Source organism: Prionailurus viverrinus, chromosome C1 (genome assembly GCF_022837055.1).
Source record: "Prionailurus viverrinus isolate Anna chromosome C1, UM_Priviv_1.0, whole genome shotgun sequence".
NCBI classification, from domain to species: domain Eukaryota; kingdom Metazoa; phylum Chordata; class Mammalia; order Carnivora; family Felidae; genus Prionailurus; species Prionailurus viverrinus.
The window spans coordinates 8788417-8809541 of NC_062568.1; the positions used below are offsets into that span (position 1 = coordinate 8788417).

The 21125-nt window shown below is 38.1% G+C and overlaps 1 protein-coding gene and 1 pseudogene across 3 annotated transcripts in view; both read left to right on the forward strand.

Moving 5' to 3' along the window:
• Positions 1-21125, forward strand: part of CUL3 (cullin 3) — a 96952-nt gene that overhangs the window by 54834 nt on the left and 20993 nt on the right. For all 3 annotated transcript variants that reach the window (XM_047870383.1, XM_047870384.1, XM_047870385.1), the window contains 6 exons: positions 9215-9375; positions 10382-10496; positions 12478-12706; positions 17796-17941; positions 18926-19102; positions 20296-20466. In XM_047870383.1, coding sequence (XP_047726339.1) covers positions 9215-9375; positions 10382-10496; positions 12478-12706; positions 17796-17941; positions 18926-19102; positions 20296-20466 — 999 coding nt within the window. The remainder of the gene's footprint in view (positions 1-9214; positions 9376-10381; positions 10497-12477; positions 12707-17795; positions 17942-18925; positions 19103-20295; positions 20467-21125) is intronic.
• Positions 6976-7852, forward strand: LOC125172393 (40S ribosomal protein S2-like; annotated as a pseudogene).

The following is a 21125-nucleotide window of genomic DNA, read 5'->3' on the forward strand; positions in this document are numbered from 1 at the left end:
TCAAACTCACGGACCGCGAGATCATGACCTGAGAAGTCGGATGCCCAACCGAGTGAGCCAGCCAGGCTCCCCGCAAATTCCCTTCCTTCTTAAGGCTGAATAATATTCTGTTGCATGTGTGTACCCCATTTTGCTTATCCATTCATTTGTCAGTGAACACTTGGGTTGTTTTCATCTTTTGGCTATTTTGAATACTGCTTCTATGAACATGGGTATACAAATATTTCACTAAGACCCTATTCTCAGTTATTTTAAGAATATACCTGGATGGTGGAATTGCTAGATCATGTGGCATCCATTTTTAATTTTTGAGTAACCTCCATATTGTTTACCATAGCGATGGCACCATTTTACATTCCCACCAGCAATGCTCAAGTGTTCCGATTTCTTCACATACTTGTCAGCACTTGTTATTTTCTGTTTTTTGTTTTGTGTTCTTTTTTTTTTTTTTTTTTTAATTTTTTTTTTCAACGTTTATTTATTTTTGGGACAGAGAGAGACAGAGCATGAACGGGGGAGGGGCAGAGAGAGAGGGAGACACAGAATCGGAAACAGGCTCCAGGCTCTGAGCCATCAGCCCAGAGCCCGACGCGGGGCTCGAACTCACGGACCGCGAGATCGTGACCTGGCTGAAGTCGGACGCTCAACCGACTGCGCCACCCAGGCGCCCCTGTTTTGTGTTCTAATAGTAGCTGTTTTGATGGGTGTGAGGGGGTGTAGCTTTTTATTTTCATACAGTTTTTATAGTTGTTCTTGCCAGAGGAATTGGTTTTGTAAAAGCCTTTCTTTCAATATTAGAAGTGGAAGTGAAATAGCATTTTAAGGTAGATGTTACTATGAAGATGTTAAAGTCACACCTAGTAAATAGCTGTGATAGGAATGAAATAACCCATCTGGTTCTTAAATCTGAGCTCTTTTTTTCTTTTTAAGTTTATTTGTTTATCTTTAGAGAAAGGGAGAGAGAGAACGTGTTGAGGGAGGGGCAGAGAGAGAGAGAGAGAGAGAGAGAGGGAGAGCACGAATCCCAAGCAGGCTTTTTGCTGACAGCCCATTGCAGGGCTTGGTCCCATGAACCGCAAGATCCCGACCTGAGCTGAAATCAAGAGTCGGCCACTTAACTGACTGAGCCCCAGGCACCCCTTAAATCTGAGTTCTTAACCACTGAATTATGTTGCTACTCTGATACAGGTCTTCTTTCCGAAAGTCTTATAATCTCATTGTTCCAAGACCTTGAGGGTGATTACTCGTATGGTTCTAATAGGGACTGTTTTCTAGTGTTGATGCTTTTTTCTCCCACACTGTTAAGATTGTCAAAATTTAGAATCGGGAACATTGTGTTTATTTTATGATTTGGTACAATTAACACAGCTTTAGAGAAACTTGACTAGGGTTTTGATTTGTTGGATTGACTAGGATACAATTCTTAAAATAAATGGAAGTTATATATATAATATATATATCATATGTATTATTTTTTTGAGAGAGAGAGAGCAAGTGTGTACACAAGTGGAGGAGGGGCAGAGAGAGAGAGAGAGAGAGAGAGAGAGAGAGAGAGAGAGAGATTGAGAATCTCAGGCAGGCTTCATGCCCAGCACAGAGCCTGATGTGGGGCTTGATCCCATGAACTGCAAGATCATGGTCTGAGTCGAAGTCAAGACTCAGGACACTTAACTGAGCCCCAAATGTTATTTTTAAATAAAATTCCTTAAAACTATATATATTTTTTAAAACTGTGACAGCCATGAGAGATTTTGAACTAATTTTACAGTGGTGGAAACTATGACTTTGATTTAGTCATGGAGCTAAATTTTCAAGCCAACCGTATTCTGTGCTTTTTTCCATGTACTTTACGCAGTAACATTGTTAAGTCCAGAAATGTTAATTTGTCTGCAATTTACTATATCATCTCTTACTAGTGCCCTTTCAGCAGTATAGTCAGACACCAGCATTGCGGAAAATATTGGGACAGTTCTGTAAAATTTGCTGTAATTAGACTTTTTTTTTTTTTTTTTTTTTTTTAACTATAACTCTGCACTAGAAACTTTTTGTTATTTTTCTGGGTTTTGTTTTGCTTTTTAATTTTCTGTTTCTGTTTTCATAGTGTTAAGTCTTCTTGTATTTATTTCATGGCTTGAAAATGAACCCTATTTGAAAACACTTATATTTATTGCTTGTTGATAGAAGATTGCCTAGTGATTAAGCTTGGGAAAGCAGGTTCAAGCATGTTCTAACAGACAATAGCTACTTGTTACAGAGTCATTTACTTTTTTTTTTTTTTTTTTAATAAGTTAAACTTTTTAGGGTTTATCTCTAGTTTATGAGCAGGACAAATATTTACTATTTGTAAAGATTTTTAAACCTGTTTATATTCCTCATCCTCCTGTTTTTAAAAAAATAAACAAAAAAATGTTCAGCTGGTTAAAGATACTTGAACTACTTCTTGCAAGTAAATTAACTAGTAAGAGTTAATGTTATTTTTTTAACTTCATTATCAGTTGTTTGTTTTTTTAAGTTTATTTATTTTGAGAGAGCACGTGCGAGTGGGGGAGGGGCAGAGAGCCTCGCAAGCAGGCTCTGCACTGTCAGTGAAGAGCCCCACATGGGGCTCGATCTCACAGACCAGGAAATCATGACCTGAGCTGAATTCAAGAGTCCGATGCTTAACCGACAGAGCCACCCGGGTGCCCCAGTACTTTTTAATTTCTGATCTAGGTTTTATAGTTGTTCTTGGCAGGGAACTTGGCCTTCCAAAAGCTATTCTTTCAAGACTAGACATGGAAACAAGTGCGATAGCATTGTGAGGTAGGTGTTGTGTTGCAGTTGAAGTCAGATGGAAAAGCAGTCTGGCTTTTTCCCAGGTCTATAAAACGAAAGACAAAGAGATGGTCCCATCATTATTTCCTCCTCCTCACCCTTGGGTTCATCTAGCTTGTGAAGAGTCTTGCTGGTTGTAGATTTGCTTGGCCAAAAATAGCAACCTCTGAGACAGAACCATAAATAAAGATTTAAAATGTAATTTATCTCTGTGGTGTTGAAGCTCATATCCCTTTAGTAAATGTAATGTTTGACTCAGACATTAAGCTTTCAAACATGTTTTTTAGAACATTTTATATTTAAAACACTGTTTTGGCTTAAAAAGGCGAATGGAAGCAGCCACCAACTTTCTATCTCTACTTAGCTTTCCTCAATAGATCAATGCCTAATTGTGAACTCATACAAACTATATTTTGGTCAAAAAGCCTGAGATTATGAAAATAATAGTTTTAGGTTTTTTTAAACATTTTTTTTTTCATTTTTGGTATGAGTTTATATCTGTCCTTACTTTGAGGTTGTATTCTTTTAGTTAGAGGTTAACTAGGGGTGGGATTTTTAAATATTCACATAGAAACATGGGATTTTTAAATATTCACATAGAAACATATACAAAATGAAAGTCCTACAGTGATTTAAACAATTAGAGCTGCATTAATATTATATTGCATAAATCTAGCCACTTAATTAATTAAAAAAACTGTTTGTTTGTTTTTTTTAAAGTAATCTGTATACCCAATGTATACGGCCCTGAGGTCAAGAGTTGCATGTTCCATTAACTGATCCTGCCAGGGGCCCCCCAGGCACTAATTTTTTTAACAGAGACATTCCTGTTAGAATCTGTTAGGAAAATGCTATTATGTACCCACAGCCTGAATTCCTTCAGATAGTACTAGTAAGCAGTAAACAAGATTCAGCATGTTTATTTACCAAGTACTTTAATATATATTATGCACAGATCATAAGTTTGTGAACGTGTGCATGCATTTCCATTTAACATGTACACTTATTATAAACACTTGAGTGTATGTATGCATCACTCTTAATTTTGATTGATGGTAATTAATCATACATACCAAACATTTAATATAAATGACTCTTTAGTATTACTGATTTAAACAGCCACACTCAATTTTGTGGGTTTTCTCTTCTCCATTTATTAGCTCTGTTATCGATAATCAAATTTTGGGGTTGACAGGTTTTAATATTATATGTCATTTAATTATAATCATCATATACACCTTGACAGTCTCACATTAAAAGACAAACTTTGAGGTCTTAACACTAACATCTGTATTTCTTTTGTCTCCACTCATCTTCCATGGACTTAAATGTTGCGTACCCTCAAACACTCTAACCATGTGTTCCCATCATACCTGGCTTCCTTTACTGAAGCATTGTTTCTCCCCATACAGCGTATACCTGGAGAATTCCATCAGCTGCACCTGACTTTTTTTTTTTTTTTTTTGGCTTTTGGCTTTTCTCAGAGGACTTGAGCTAGATGGCATTATAGGCCATAAGGTTATTGATTCACCCACATCACTGTGCGTGGGAATGAGAAGAAGAAAACCCAGGCCAGGGATACTGGTAACAAATAGAAAGGGAATAAGTAATATTGAAGTCTGTTTTGGTCCTTCATATATGTTAACTTTTGATCAGAGAGTAAAGCTTCATAAGAAATCATATTAGAGTTTGAGATTATCTTTACCAACCTTTTGTGTTACCCAGAACCAGAGTGGATAAATGACTTACTCAGGGTCACCCAGCTGGTTAATAGTGATACAGCCAGAGCTCATATGAAAAATTCCTAACTCCACATCTAGTATTTTTCCATTTAAAAATCTGCTGTAACTGATAAGTCCACTTTAGACAACAGTTTAGCAATTTCCATAGGATCCAGCACTTCCACTTCTAGAAATCTGGTCCAAGCAGAATGAAAGCATGTATCCACCAAAGGATTGTACCCAAACGTGCCTAGCAACATTACTCATAGTAGACAAAAACTGGAAAGAACCCAAAATATCCATCAGCTGGTAAAATAAACTAAATGTGGCATATCCATACAATGAAGTACTATTCAGCACTACAAAGGAATGAAATACTGATAAATGTTATATCATTAATGAACCTTAGCAACTTTATGCTTAGTGAAAAATCAGATACAAAAGATTATATATAATTCAGTTACATTTAAATGACCTGAAAAGGAAATCTGTAGAAAGAGAAAGCAGGTGTGCTGAAAGTGGGATTGACTACAAACGGGCTTAAGGGACTTTTTTGGGTGATGGAAATAGTCTAGAACTAGATTGTGGCAATGGTTAGACAACTATAGAAATTTACTGTAAATTACTGTGAAGGGTACTCTTAAAATAGGTAAATTTTATGGCATGCAAATTATACTGCAGTAAAGCCAAAAAAAGGGGAACATTAAAAAATTTCACTCTGAAAAAACTCCACTCTAATTTATTCTGAAGATTATGCTGTATGTGCCTTTTGTTTTATAATTCTTACTGGTATTGCGCCTTTTGCCAAAAACGATAAAATCTGACCTGATTCTCTAGACATTTCTCTTAATTAAGAACATTTGATTTCTCAAAGAAGTTAAACTTGTTAATGTCATATATACATCATATATGGTATATACATATATGACCCCCACACACCCTACAAGTCCCTTGGGCTTGAAGTAGAGTTGGAACTTCCTGTGCTTGCCACAATTACCAGTGTTTTCTATTCTCACTGTAAAACAGCCTGAGTAAAAACTCTCTCACTGCTATTTCACTACTTTTAGTATATCTTCTCTATTTTGCTCTCACCAGTCGAGCTTTGTGTTCACTGAGAGTTTTTTGCATTCATTTTCAAACCTGTTTATGCCACTTGTACCTGTTATTACATAATTTAATATGGTGGAAACCAATAAAATGGTGTTAGAAGCAGTAGAATTTCTTGGTAAACAGATTGGATGTTTTAGAAAGACTTGACAAAGGCTAATCACTAAACATTGGTTCGAATTAAGTGTGGGTAATTTAAAAGACTGGAGTGGGGATTGTAGAACTCTAGAAGGACTGTTTTGACATTCATATTGCTTCACAAATGTCTCTAGTTCATGCTCCGTCTTAATGAAACAAAGTAGAAAAGTGTATTAGGTGAGGGTGTGTGTAAGAAAGGTAACACTGAACTCTAATCACAGGATTCGTGTTCAAAGACAAAAGTCTTGAAATCTCTATGAACATGTATTATGTTTTAAATTAAAAATTTTAAGATGCAGACGTGTGTGTACGCTTGTTTTTCTTTTACCACCTGTCTGCAATTAAGCAGCCAGTTATTGGTTTTGATCCCATAGGGTGAGAGTGATTCTGTATATGGTATTATGCAAAACTATATAAACATCAAATTTATAAATAACTTATGTGATAGAATATTTTGATAATAAAGAGGATTCTTGTTTTAAAAATTTTTAGATTTATGACTGTTTTTATTGAATGTATCTTGTTTTATTTTATTAATGTTTATTTTTGAGAGAGAGAGTGGGGGGAGGCAAGGGAAGGGGACAGAGGATCCGAAGCAGCAGTCGTGCTGACAGCAGAGAGCACGACACAGGGACTCGAACTCATGAATTGTGAGATCATGACCTGAGCCATGTTCGGATGCTCAGCCAACTGAGCCACCAGGCACCCCGAATGTGTCTCATTTTATGCAGAAAAGTAAGCCAAAGTCAGGATGATAGTAGGAGAGGACTAAGCCTGCAGGGGAGTAGAGAGTGGCTTCAGTACCTACAAAACAAGGCCGTCAGAAGGGAGGAAGGGTGCAGTCAGGAGACACTCAGAATTTAAGATCTTGAGATGGAAGTGTGAAGTTTAAGAATCTCCCAGAGAGATGGGACACCTGCAGGGCTCAGTCAGTTGAGAGTCCGACTTCGGCTCAGGACATTGATTTCAAGGTCCCGGGTTCAGGCCCCGCGTCAGGCTCTGTGCTGACATCTCAGAGCTTGGAGTCTGATTCGGATTCTATGTCTCCCTCCCTCTCTTCCCCTCCCCTGCTCAACGAGTGTGTGTGTGTGTGTGTGCGCGCGCTCTCTCTCTCTCTCTCTCTCTCAGAATAAAATGTTAAAAAAATGTTTTTAAGTAACATTAAAAAGTATCTACCAGAGAAAGAAAACACCAAATGAGAGAAGACACTGGTGCTGCCAGAGGGCCCGTGGCCCTGGATTAGGAGGCCACAGAGTCTCCCTCGTTGGCTTTGGCAGTGCCATCGGGGGGGGGGGGGGGGGGGCTTGGGGTCACGACGGTGGTTGGTGGTTGGGGTGAGGCCGGGGCCATGGAGCTCGCAGAGGCAAGGCGGAAAACAGGGAGCGGATCCCCATCACCAAGCCGAGCCACCTGATCAAGGACGTGAAGGTGAAGTCCCTGGAGGAGATCTCGCGCTCTTCCCTGCCCATCAAAGAATCCAAGGTCACTGACTTTTTCCTGGGAGCATCCCTTAAGAATGAGGTTTTGAAGATAATACCTGTGCAGCAGCAGACCTGCGCTGGCCCGCAGGCCAGGTTCAAGGCGTTCGTTGCCATCCGAGATTATCATCGGACACGTTGGTCCGGGTGTTAAGTCCTCCAGGGAGGTAGCCACTGCCATCCTTGGGGTCATCATCCTGGCCAAGCTTTTCTAGTGTCTCTGTGTGGCAGGGTTCCTGGGGGGAACAAGATCAACAAGCCCCACACTGTTGCGTGCAAGATGACCGGCCACCGTGGCTCTTCATCCCTGCCTCCAGAGGCGCTGCCATTGTCTCAGCCCCTGTGCCCAAGAAGCTACTGATGGTGGCTCGTATTGACGACTGCTGCCCCTCAGCTAGGGGCTGCACTGCCACCCTGGGCAGCTCTGCCAAGGCCACATTTGATCCATTTCCAAGACCTACAGCTGCCTCACCCCTGATGTCTGGAAAGACTGTGTTCACCAATTCCCTGTCAGGAATTCACTGACATCTTGGAAAGACTCACACCAGAGTCTCCATGCAGAGGACCCAGGCTCCAGCTGTGGGCACCACATAGTTTTATACAAGGGAAAAAAGGTCCAAGCCTGTTTAAAAAAAAAAAAAAAAAAGGAAAGAAAGAATTTACTGGAGAGTCATCAGTGAAAATTTTGGACGTACTAACTTGGGTGCACAGTTTTGAAAACGTGAGCTTGTGCTGAGATGGTATGGAATGTAGAAATGTGAGCGGCGAAGATACTAATCAAAGAGTGGCTTTCCTTGTAGCCATTAGGTGTGTACCTTTGGGGGAGCTGAATGAAATAAGGTCGGAGGAGTGCGGTCACATGAAGAGAGTGCTACTCCTGGAGAATTGAGTTAAAACTGTCGGGAGGATAGGATGTGGTCAGTGCCATTTTAGTTGCATCACTGATAGTGGTCCAGCTTCTGTTAATGTTCACCTGGTAGCTTTGTTTGGTGTTGCTTGCAGTGATAGTGTGCCTTTTAAAAGTTCCAGGATCACAGTTTTCAGTGGTTCTTAACTGGTTTTGGATTGCAAATGCCTTTAAGAACCTGGTGAACGCTATGGGCTCCATTTCTAAAATACTTATGTACCAGCAAACACACAGTAATTTTACAATTTTTAGTTCTTCAGAGACTCACCAAAGCCCAGAGAGATCCTGGTTAAGAACAGAAAGGAATTCTCTTGTTAATCCTTTGTGAATTAAAACAGTATTCCGGTGTGTTTTGGTGTAAATGTGGATTTTCAAATAATGCACAAAATAGGACTTCTATAGCCAATAATTCTGGATTGTATGTGCTCTATAGAGTGAGACACTTGTAATCAAGTTGGCAAGAACTTTAAGAGGACTGCAAGTAATCTGTTTGAAAGGACGGTAACTAGAAGCGTTTTAATTATGTAATACTTAATGCTGCTGTATTATAAGCATTAGAGCCTTTTAATATTTACCAGTAAGCAGTCAACTTCAGTTACATGGATCGGTATTTCTTTTGGCTCTTCAGAGAATATGATCTTCAAGTATGGTATTTAAGAAAGGAAGAACCATGTTTGGGCATGGTATGGCTTTGGAGAGAAAGGGAGATGTGCATGTGCCTACCTTGCTGCCTCCCTTTCTCCCCTGCTTTCTGCTTACCTGATTCTCCCTGCGGCTGGTGCCTTCTTCCCCCACCCCCTTTTTGCTTAAGGTGAAATGGGCGACCAACTCTATATAACCAATTGTTTGTAAATTGTAAAGACCAACTTTTATGTAAGTTGGGAGGTGCTAGAAAATTCTGTGTTGCTTAAGATAGTGTGAAATGTTTCTCACCTAAAAAATGGACCGCTTTTATAATTTTAGGTCCTGTATTATTGTAGCTCACGGTGATTATTTTTATGTTTGCAAGAGTTGTGCTCAGTGTTTCTGTTATTTTGTTTCAACTGCAGGACCGTGTATATGTACAACAAAATAATGTGGAGAATGTCTACAATTTGGGATTAATTATTTTTCGAGATCAAGTTGTACGTTATGGGTGTATTAGGGATCATCTACGACAAACACTATTGGACATGATCGCAAGAGAGCGGAAAGGAGAAGTTGTAGATCGGTATAATCATCTCTTTCTACTTCAGTATTTAGTTTTTTAGTGGTTGTGTCTTGGGAACCAATGTGCTCTCGTAATCCTATTGAAATAAAAGTTTTATTGTCCGGCACATTGTGAAAATCCTCAAAAATCTTTTCACAATTAACGAAGTTACCTAGATTTTAACTTAAAGCACATATCTATTTTTAGAAGAGTCCACCCTAAGCTTCTATTTAATTTACTTTTAAAAAAGCAAATCAGCCATTAGTCTTCTCTTTTTATTTTTCATTTATTTTTTTTCACGCTGGCATTTGGTTCTTTTTTGCTGTGTGATAACTTTTTTGTTTCTTCTCTTTGTCTTTATCTTTAAAAGGCTCTCTAGCTTTCATTCTTAACATATTTGAAGAAAAATGTTGAACATAGTCTACAATGACTAAGAAATACTGTACTCCTTCTGTTAAGTCACATTCCCTCCCCCTTTCTTACATGATTGCAGCCCAGTTTTTGTTACACTGCAGTTAAGAGTGGCTTGAAACATACAAGATTGCGTTCTCTATTTCTCTGTATTCAGAGAAGCTATTAGAGGAAGACTTGTAAAGTTCTTTTTATTTCGGCTCGGGTGCTTGATCAGAATTGCCCGGAAGCCATTCGGTACAAAAAAATTATAATGCCTGTGAGTAGCTGTGTGTTATGCCCGTGTCAAGTAACTTCTCCTGCCTGCTTTCTCATAGTCTTTTTATATTCTGTATTTTTACATCAACAGGAATATTTAGACATTTTAGACCTGTTTTCTTGCAGATTTTAAGGTTATAACAATGTGAGAACAACCTGAGATCAGTAGCTGTACAGGCAAGATATGCTTTCCAATTAAAATGACTCTGCATCCTTACGTATAATAAGTTGCTTATGGGAGACGGGTCACTTTGATTTAAAACATGTTCTCAAAGTCTTTCTAACAAGTTCTGTTAAGTTTTTTTACATGAATATTTAATGGAACTTGGTGATCAAGTGGTTTAACTTCTTTTGACAGGGGCGCAATAAGAAATGCTTGCCAGATGTTAATGATTTTAGGTCTCGAAGGACGATCCGTCTATGAAGAAGATTTTGAAGCTCCTTTTTTGGAAATGTCTGCAGAATTTTTTCAGGTAATCAGTGAAGATCTAAATAAATGCTCTTTGAAGATGTCCTCAAAGTTACTGAGTACAGTTACTGATTTGAATATTTGACCTTTTTCTACTGAGGCCCTTTTGGGAAAGAGGGTACAAAAAATACCCTTTAGTGCACTTACTCCCCACCTACTCCCCATTCTCACGTTCCAGGGAAGGAACCCATTAAAGAAAAATTGAAGAGTGTGGACTCAGACACACGATTTTTTAAATTATGTGTAATGAAACATACAAACTTAGACATAACCTTAATATTTTATTATGTTTATATGTTGCAAATTATTTACCATAAATTCACAGGCAGTGCATCACTAATGAAGTCCCATTATTCAGTCTTTTGTGAATATAAGTTACTGGTAAAATAAGTATAGAAATACACATGATCTCATGGCGCGCGCGCGCGCACACACACACACACACACATATATGTATCTATATATCTGTATATCTATATCTTAAAAACTATTGATGAGGAAATTAGAGGTCATAAGTATAATTGATAGAAACTTGCAGCAGTATATACCACCCAAAACCAACTGAATTGCTAAAAGTGAAGTTAAACTAGTACTAGTTTGTAATGAAGTTACAAAATGGAAGGCGTATTTATAAGATCGTGATAACCATGCATCCTCCTGAAAACCTCATTGCTAGTAGGAGCTTTAAGTCTGTTGTTAAAACAGACCTGGCTGAATACTAACCGAAAGTTTTTACTTCAGTAGGAGGCTTTTTAAAAAATAAATGAATACAAAGTTACAATAGTTCTTAATAGTTCAGTAGGTCATTCATAGGAGCCATTAGATGTATACAAAGATGGAACATGGTGAATTTTGGCGTCCTTTACACATAAAGAATAGGCTTGCTGCCTTTGTTTGTTTGTTTGTTTGTTTGTTTGTTTGTTAGGTTAGTGTGTAGCCCATCAAGAAGATGTTTGTGGCCTGCACTGGTGAGCCTGGAGTGTGCTTTATGAGCTATTAATTTCATAATGTAGGAAACAATTTCTATTTTCTAAGAATGCAGCAACTCATTCTAGATATTTTTGACCTGTGCATTCGTTTTAATTCCCTTCGTTACATTGTCGATATACCAAGAGAAGATTAATCATCAAGATTCCCAGATGTGCTGCAGTAATGTGTATGCATGTATGTATATACATAGTACATACTGTTGTTAACAGTGAGTGGAAAGATGGTCTTACCTGGAGTTTCATTTGGTGTGTTAATGTCTATTCTTAGAAACTTGATTGTTTTCAAGGATTAAAACTACTTGTTGTCAAAAAGTGGAACGTGTTACTGAATTTTATACGTGGTTTATATCAGCATGTTTTCTGATTTGTGATTCTTAGATGTGTTTGTTAATCCTCCTATCAAATAGGTTAAAATCACCTGGGTTAACATTTATAATTTAGTGGAACTTCGGTAAGGCTGGTGTTAGCAGACAAGATTAAGAGTTACATAAAAGCTCTGTTTCTCAATCATAAGTTTATAGACACATGCGCGCACACACACGTACATAATACACACACTCCTTTGAGACTGGGAGTGGGTGGCAGTTGGACTTTAGTAACTAGCAGTGTGTGAGCAAAACTGTATGATAAACATGAAAAATCCTTATAGGCATAATTTATACACATTAAAACAAATCAAAGAAGAATTTCCTACTCTGACTTGGGGTCAGATGCTCCGTTCTGTACTTTTGACCCTTACTAGCATTTGCTCACTTTTTCTGTTATTGGAGGTATATTGGCAAAGTTTGAAAACACTGATTAAGGATAATGTATTGATTTTTCTTCTGTAATCAGTGCTTTAAAGGATGTAATTCAGCCATGTGAGTATGTGTGATAAGAAACTACATAAAATGTTAATAGTGCTAATGATATTTAGATTGTAGATACCCACTTAAAAGCAGAAACGCATTTTGGTTCTACATTTAAAAACAAAAAAGTCATATTTCTTATTTGCAGATGGAAAGCCAGAAATTTTTAGCAGAAAACAGTGCTTCAGTATATATAAAGAAAGTAGAAGCTAGAATTAATGAAGAAATAGAACGGGTGATGCACTGCCTTGACAAATCAACCGAAGAGCCAATAGTAAAGGTGGTTGAGAGGGAACTCATTTCCAAGCACATGAAAACTATAGTAGAAATGGAGAATTCTGGGCTAGTACATATGCTGAAAAATGGAAAGACAGAAGGTAAGTATCAGCAATTGAAAAATAATTAAATGTTTATAGTTCTACCAGGATCTTAGTAATTTTTTTTTATTTTACTATAATGAAAATAGATTATGAATGTCAGTTTTCAAGTTGTGTGTGTCATTAATGTATCAACTGCTGTTACTTTGATAGGATTTAACAGGAAAGCTCTACACTTATTAATGTGGATTTTCGGTGCCTCTTTTAATTAAATGGCTTTTTTTCCCTCTCTTTCATCTTACTCTCCCTCGTTTTTTGTGTTTTTCTTAACCCAGAAGTCTGTGTTATTGGTGAGACCAATGAGGTCCTCTGTTACTGTCCTTTTTATATACAAGGGAGTTGTACTGTCTTCATTGCCGTGTACTCTCTCGTTTTTGTGATTCTTTTAAAATCTGACATTCCAATCATAAAATTTGTATAGGCTTTCCTTTGGGAGTTAGTTGTGATAAGGGTGTTGAAAATGCAAAAATTAATGTGTCTTTCATGTGACATTTTAGATAAATTAGTAGACTGGTTTTGAGAACTCCAGAGTTACAGACTTCAGAGAAAGGAAAATTGCATAAAAGTGAAAGCACAGTTTTGAGATAACTGTAGCATTTATTCTTGTTGGCTATTTACCCCCTTTTTTTTTTTCCAAATTTTTTAAATGTTTATTCATTTTTGAGAGACAGAGACAGAGCAGGAGTGGGGGGCGGGGGGCGGGCAGAGAGAGAGGGAAGTAAAGAATCTGAAGCAGGCTCTGAGCTGTCAGCACAGGGCCCATCGCGGGGCTCGAACTCATGGACCACGAGATCATGACCTGAGCTGAAGTCAGACGTTCAACCAACTGAGCCACCCAGGTGCCTCTACCCTTTTTTTCCTGAAAACAATATTTTATGATAAGTACCTTATGAGAAATCATAAATAAAAGAATAACAGTCATGTTGTCCTTATTCTTAATTTCTGAAGTTTTACTTAAAACTATGACTTTAGGGGGCGCCTGGGTGGCGCAGTCGGTTAAGCGTCCGACTTCAGCCAGGTCACGATCTCGCGGTCCGTGAGTTCGAGCCCCGCGTCGGGCTCTGGGCTGATGGCTCAGAGCCTGGAGCCTGTTTCTGATTCTGTGTCTCCCTCTCTCTCTGCCCCTCCCCCGTTCATGCTCTGTCTCTCTCTGTCCCAAAAATAAATAAACGTTGAAAAAAAAATTAATTAAAAAAAAAAAAACAAAACTATGACTTTAGGAATCACTAATATGCTGTTAAAAAATAGGGGTGCCTGGGTGGCTCAGTCGGTTAAACGTCCGACTTCAGCTCAGGTCTTGATCTTGTGGTCTGTGAGTTCAAGCCCCGCGTTGGGCTCTGTACTGTACTGACAGCTCAGAGCCTGGAGCCTGCTTCAGAATCTGTGTCTCCCTCTCTGCCCCTCCCCCACTTGCACTCGCTTGCCCTCTCTCTCAAAAGTAAACATTAAAAAAAATAAACATGGTACTCTTGGTATTTTCCTGTTTCTTAGATGATCTCTTAGCAGTATTTTAGCCAGCTTACTTATTACAAAAGAAACACATGCTGCCTCAAGGTTGTAAGCTTGCAGGGAATGAAAACAATATTTAAGTGAATCACTTAAAAAAGAGGTAGATATAAGAGGAGAGAAAAGTTAAGATGGTAGGAAAGGTAGTTGTTTTCTGTGCTGCCCTCAAGTGTAATTCTTGCTTTCTGTTTTGAGATGCTTATATTTCTATATATTTCTTTCTGAAAGTTGTATGTAAATTTGTTTTTATTAAACCAGAGAAAAGATGCTTCTGGTAAACCTTTTGTAAAAGCCAAAAAAAAAAAATCATTTTTAAATTATGTGTGTCATGTTTTCTAAACTAAGCTATCCCTGGATGTCTAAAGTCTAAGTCAAAGGCTGGCAAACTTTTTTGTAAAAGGCCCATACAGGGGCGCCTGGGTGGCGCAGTCGGTTGGGCGTCCGACTTCAGCCAGGTCACGATCTCGCGGTCCGGGAGTTCGAGCCCCGCGTCAGGCTCTGGGCTGATGGCTCAGAGCCTGGAGCCTGTTTCCGATTCTGTGTCTCCCTCTCTCTCTGCCCCTCCCCCGTTCATGCTCTGTCTCTCTCTGTCCCAAAAAAATAAATAAAAACATTGAAAAAAAATTAAAAAAAAAAAAAAAAGGCCCATACAGTAAACTCCTCCTCTCTGTTGTAATAGTGAGAAAGTAGGCATAGACAATAACACAAATGGATTAACTTGACTGTGTTCCTATGAAACACTGATTTTTTTTTTTTTCCAACCACTTAAAAATGTAGAAACCATTTTTAGTTCACGAGATGCACAAAAATGGACAGTGGGCTGTATTTGGTTCAGGGGCTATAGTTCGACAAACCCTGATCTAAATGCTCATCCAGAGTTAGTGTTTTCTTGTCTACCCTGGGGGAAGGTGGGAGAGGGTGAATTAAATTGGCTGGAGAGTAGAGCTTAGGAAGTGTTTGATGGAGAGGTTGTTGGGCATACCTAAATTACAGTATCTCTGAAATCTGCATAGAGACTTGTGTTAAAGGCTTTAAGTATGCCTGACAACATGGCAAGTGCTTAATAAGTACATAAATGAAGAAATAGCAGAATACTAACCATAGTTCTCTAGTACTTAATGTTTTTAGCAAGTAAACAGCTATCTGTGATTGTAAATTAAATTTTAAAACGCTGGCTTCAATTTTTTCAGCTTCCCACTAGGAACCTAATTGCAAAATGTCTTCATTGTGTTAGGCCCTGCTCTGGAACAGTAAGTCAAGAATATGTCAGAGGCACAACTTAACCGTTATGAAGCCAAGCGTCTCATAAATCAGAAAGTGAAACAGCTTTCTGACCATGAATGGAGGCTGAATTGGATTGGCTATTAGATGCAGATAGCTCTATGAAATTTAAATTCAAATAGCACTTCATTTTACTAAGTTTGTACAAAAACGTTTGATTTTTGAATGCCCAAGTATTTTTAATTTTCTCTTTCACATTACCCACTACACCATACATTTATATATGGTGAATTCAATACAATGAAATTGTATTAATTTCCATACAGTTAAATATGCAACATATAATTGAGCAAAACTGTAACAACAGAGGAACAAAATAGATAAGTTGAGAACCATTTTGTTAGAGATGGGTTTGATATGCCAAATTTATTATAGTAAATCTCCATAAATTACTGTGCGTTTTTATTTTTTAATTAAAAAAATTTTTTTTTACATTTATTTATTTTTGAGAGACCGAGCACTAGTTGGGGGAGGGGCAGAGAGAGAGAGACAGAATCCAAAGCAGGCTCCAGGCTCTGAGTTGTCAGCACAGAGCCCAACGTGGGGCTTGAACTCACAAACCGTGAGATCATGACCTGAGCCAAAGTCAGACGCTCAACTGACTGAGCCACCCAGGCGCCCCAACTGTTGCATTTTTAATACCTGTTTTTAACATGGGAAATTTGGATGTAGTTTATGCCAAATGTGAGAAACTGTAAGATTTGCTGTGTGGAGATGACTTTGGACGTGTATTATTGCTGAAAACTTAGTGTTTAATAAAACTTGATTTTGAAAGTCTCTGAAACAAATTTTAGAAGCCCTTTTTTTCTAAAATTTGCTTCTAAGTATTTCTCAAATACGAAAATCTTCAGTATTAGGATCTAAATTATAGCCTGTCTGTCAAGCTTGGCCCACCAGCAGTTTGATTAGAGGCCCCCCCCCATCAAAAGAAAAATAACGTTTTATTGCTTATGAAAACTACATAAATTTTTAGATATCAGTGTCCATAAATAAAGTTTTATGGCAACACAGTCATGCCCATTTATTTATGTGTTATATGTGGCTTCTTTCTTGTTACAGTGGCAGAACTGAAGTAGTTGCAAGAGAGACCATATGGCCCACAAGTCTATAAAATATTTACTGTCTGGCACTTTCCAGAAAAAAATTTCCCAGCCCCCGATCTAGAGGCTGCTATTCTAACTTCCATTTCAAAAGTTCTTGATGATAAAACTTTTTTTATATTATTGTACAGTCCTTACACTTAGAGTCTCCCAGTAAGTTTCAGAGAAACCCCAGACATACGGGAAACAAAGCATTTTACCTCCACATTAAAAAAAATTTTTTTTAATGTTTATTTATTTTTGAGAGAGCACGAGCAGGGGAGGGGCAGAGAGAAAGCGAGACACAGAATCCGAAGCAGGCTCCAGACTCTGAGCTGTCAGCACTGAGCCTGATGTGTGGCTTGAACTCAATAGCCGTGAGATCATGACCTGAGCCAAAGTTGGGCACTTAACCAAGACTGAGCCACCCAGGCGCCCCTACCTCCACATTTTGATCTTGTGAAAAATGATATACAAAATGGACAGAGTCCAGAACTTTCATTCTAAATAAAAACAATATAGCGAGACATCAAGTTTTAAAATACAAGTATTGGCCTAGGACATCCCCTGGAAAATGTTAGGGATTGTTTTGAGGAAAATACTAAGGAATAGGAACATATAAAACTATAAATATCATAAATATCATATACACTTTACCATGGTGTGTAATGAAATAAATCCTAGTATAGTTTATTTTATTTTGTTTTGTTTTGTTTTATTTTATTTTATCATGTTATTGTTTGAACTTTGAGATAGACATACCTAAAAATATCTGTAAGACTTTTCATTGGTTCTTATTATGTTGACTAATTAATCCATAGTTATCCTTAAAGTTATCCTTTTGATAGACATTTCATAGTATATGATTGGGTTCTAGATTAGGATTGTATAGGAACTCAAAATTACAGTTTTTTTTTGTGGCTTTCTTATTACACTGTATAGGCATATTCCACGTAAACTGAAATTTGCTGAGACATCTTATTAATGCTCTCAAAGCATCTTATCTGAAAGCTGTATTTCATAAATTGCAATAATAACCATTAGCCAGCCTAATTTTTTTTTCCTTTTGTCTATTTTGCTGGATGTTTTCTAGTAATTTTTCGCATGGTCAGCGAGTAGTAGTGATAAGCTTCTTTAAGTTTCACAAATCAGAATGAACAGAGATTCACATTTTTTCCCTTAATCTTTAATGTAGCCGATTTTTATGTTCTTTCTGATTGCAGACCTCGCTTGCATGTACAAGTTATTTAGTCGCGTGCCAAATGGCTTGAAAACAATGTGTGAGTGTATGAGTTCCTATTTGAGGGAGCAGGGTAAAGCCCTTGTTTCTGAGGAAGGAGAAGGAAAGAATCCTGTTGACTATATCCAGGTGAGTGAATACAGCAGAATCTCTGTATGTTTGTAGTAACTTGACACCTGCTAATAGAAAGGTCACTTTTACTGGTGCACCTGGGTGGCACAGTCGGTTGAGCGTCTGACTTCGGCTCAGGTCATGATCTCACAATCCATGAGTTCAAGCCCCGTGTTGGGCTCTGTGCTGACAGCTCAGAGCCTGGAGCCTGCTTCGGATTCTGTGTCTCCCTCTCTCTCTGCCCGTCCCCTGCTCATGCTCTCTCTTTCTGTCAAAAAAATAAATAAACATTAAAAAAAAAAATTAAAAAAGAAAGGCCACTTTTACTAAGCTGTATGTATTACGTGTTTTTTTACCTTCATTGTCCCAGTGGAAAAGTATGTCTACTTCTCCTAAATAGTTTAGAATTCTGCAAAGTGTGTATATTTATATCTGGGAACCGAACTCAGCGGCTGCTTTTCATTTATTAATTAACCTGCTTGTTGAAGATCTTATTTACATGGTCTCAAGAATGAAAGTTACTACTTTTCCTATGCTTCAGTGTTCACACTCCGGGTATTAGAAAAAATAACTTCTCCATTAAATTCCTTTTTGTTCTAAAATGTTTTCTTTTAAGCAATACTGTGAATAAATTATGCCTCAGGTTTTTCATGTTTCAGTATAAATAACCAGCTTTTTTTTGTGCATTTTTAAAGCTGATTTTCTTGGGCTGTATCCATTCAGTCAGGACAGGGAAGGATGAGGAGAAGTGGTGCAGAAGCTCTTAGACGTCTTTGGTAGAGTGATACGTGAATAGCAAACAGGCTGCTCCCTCATGGCTGACATTTTGAATACAGGCTTAGATCTAGGCTTGAAAATAATAATATGGAACCTGTAAGTTTAACACTGAGTGCACACATTTGTAGCCCGCAAACTTAAGGCACACATACCTGATCGTATGCGTCTTGTTTATAGAAAAAAATTATTATGATGTATCCTGATTTCTTTGTTTTTATTTGGAAGGGATTACTGGATCTGAAGAGTAGGTTTGATCGCTTCCTCCAGGAATCGTTCAATAATGACCGGCTCTTTAAACAAACTATTGCGGGTGACTTTGAGTATTTTCTCAACCTCAACTCCAGGTCCCCTGAATACCTCTCATTATTTATTGATGATAAGCTGAAAAAGGGAGTCAAAGGGGTAAGTATTAATGCATTTGAAAACACATGAAATTTTATTTCTAGATTTAAAATTGTATACAAAATTAGGAACTACAAAATAGAAAATTAGGGAATTCTGTAGACATAAAATTAAGTCTAGCCCTTTGCTGTGCTTAAATGTGTGCTGTGATCTTTGAGAAGGATTGCTTAAGGTATTTGAAATGGTCCAAAGTCCTTTGACATTTCACTTGATGTATAATTTATACCAAAACCAAGCAACTACACAGTCACAGTTGTTAAACAATCTTTATAGACTATTAGGCTTAGATGTGCTGTAGAGATGAGAGGCGACTAGAAGACCGCACTATTCATAGCTTGGGATGTTGCTGTTGTCACCTTGTCCTGGGTGTTGTGTATCCAACAACTCTTGGATGCCTAGAATTTGAAGGAGTAGATTAGAATAGCTATCAGAAAGTAGTTTGCGAGCCTTTATTATATATCAGGCTTATTATATTATATATAATTATATATGCTTATTATATTAAGCATATTGTTGTCACCCATACATTGGTCTTTTTAACTTCTTCTTAGAATTTGTGAGGCAAAAGGGAAAAGCAGTAAATGCAGGTTTTCCAAGCAGCTATAACGGAAGAACAGACAAGAGGAAGATCACCATAGGAAAGAGCGTTTCGTCTTCCATATTTTTTAAATATATGCTTAATTGGCTATAATAGCATCTTACCCTTACTTAAAAGATGAGGGCAGGGGCCTTTTTAGTTTTTGAGCTACAGCCAATTATTCTTCCCCTTCTGCCTGCACAGTTGAGATTTTGAATGAGCTTGCATCAAAATACCTGTCTTTTGCCCATATAAATCTCTGCCTAAATACTATGGAAAAGCATTGTAATATTCTTTTTTGTGATGAGAATTTCATTTCATTTGTTCTCAGTCATCCTTTACTGCAGCCATTATCACCTCATTGCTGCATTCAGTGGTAGCCCTCTAGGGAGGGGAAAGAACTGCCCTGGCCCCTGAACTGAGCTACACTAGATGAGGACTTAAGAATGGGGCTGCTCTGAAGGAGGAGGCACATTCTCCAGCTGGGTCCCTCCTTCTGACATCTCTCACCCAGCCTACATTTGTTATCAGTCTTATAACTGCAGATGAACTGTGGTGCGATTTTTGTAGAACTAAAATTTATAATTACTAAATGGTCTTTTAATTGATTTTGCAGCTAACAGAACAGGAAGTAGAAACAATATTGGATAAGGCAATGGTCCTTTTTAGGTTTATGCAAGAAAAAGATGTATTTGAACGTTATTATAAACAACACTTGGCAAGGAGACTTCTCACAAATAAAAGTGTTTCTGATGACTCTGAAAAAAATATGATATCTAAGTTAAAGGTAAGGTGTATACATAAACTGGAATGATGTGCACCTAACTAATGTTTGTTATGTGATTGAACGCCAACATGCAGTTAGAAAATGTTTAGTTGATGTAAAATGTTTCTTTTTTTTTTTTTTTTCTTTTTTTCAAATTTTTTTTTTCAACGTTTATTTATTTTTGGGACAGAGAGAGACAGAGCATGAACGGGGGAGGGGCAGAGAGAGAGGGAGACACAGAATCGGAAACAGGCTCCAGGCTCCGAGCCATCAGCCCAGAGCCCGACGCGGGGCTCGCACTCACGGACCGCGAGATCGTGACCTGGCTGAAGTCGGACGCTCAACCGACTGCGCCACCCAGGCGCCCCTAAAATATTTCTATAAATTAATAAAGCTAGATGTTTTACAGCAGATTGCACTTAGATTTGCTTAGGTTCTGAGACATTCAGAGTGTGCTGAAATTTCTCTTGGTGTGGCAGGATACATTCATGGAGATTTGGGGGAGGATTAGTGCAAGGGAAGTACTAAGAAGAGTATCACTGTGTAGTTTCATTTTCACAAAGTGCGGTTCATAGACCACCTGTACTCGTATCGCCTGGGGTGCCTGTTAAAAACGTAGAGTACTGGTCCCTACCTTTGATGAGGTGTATTGGAATCTCCGAAAGAGTCTGGGAGCCTGC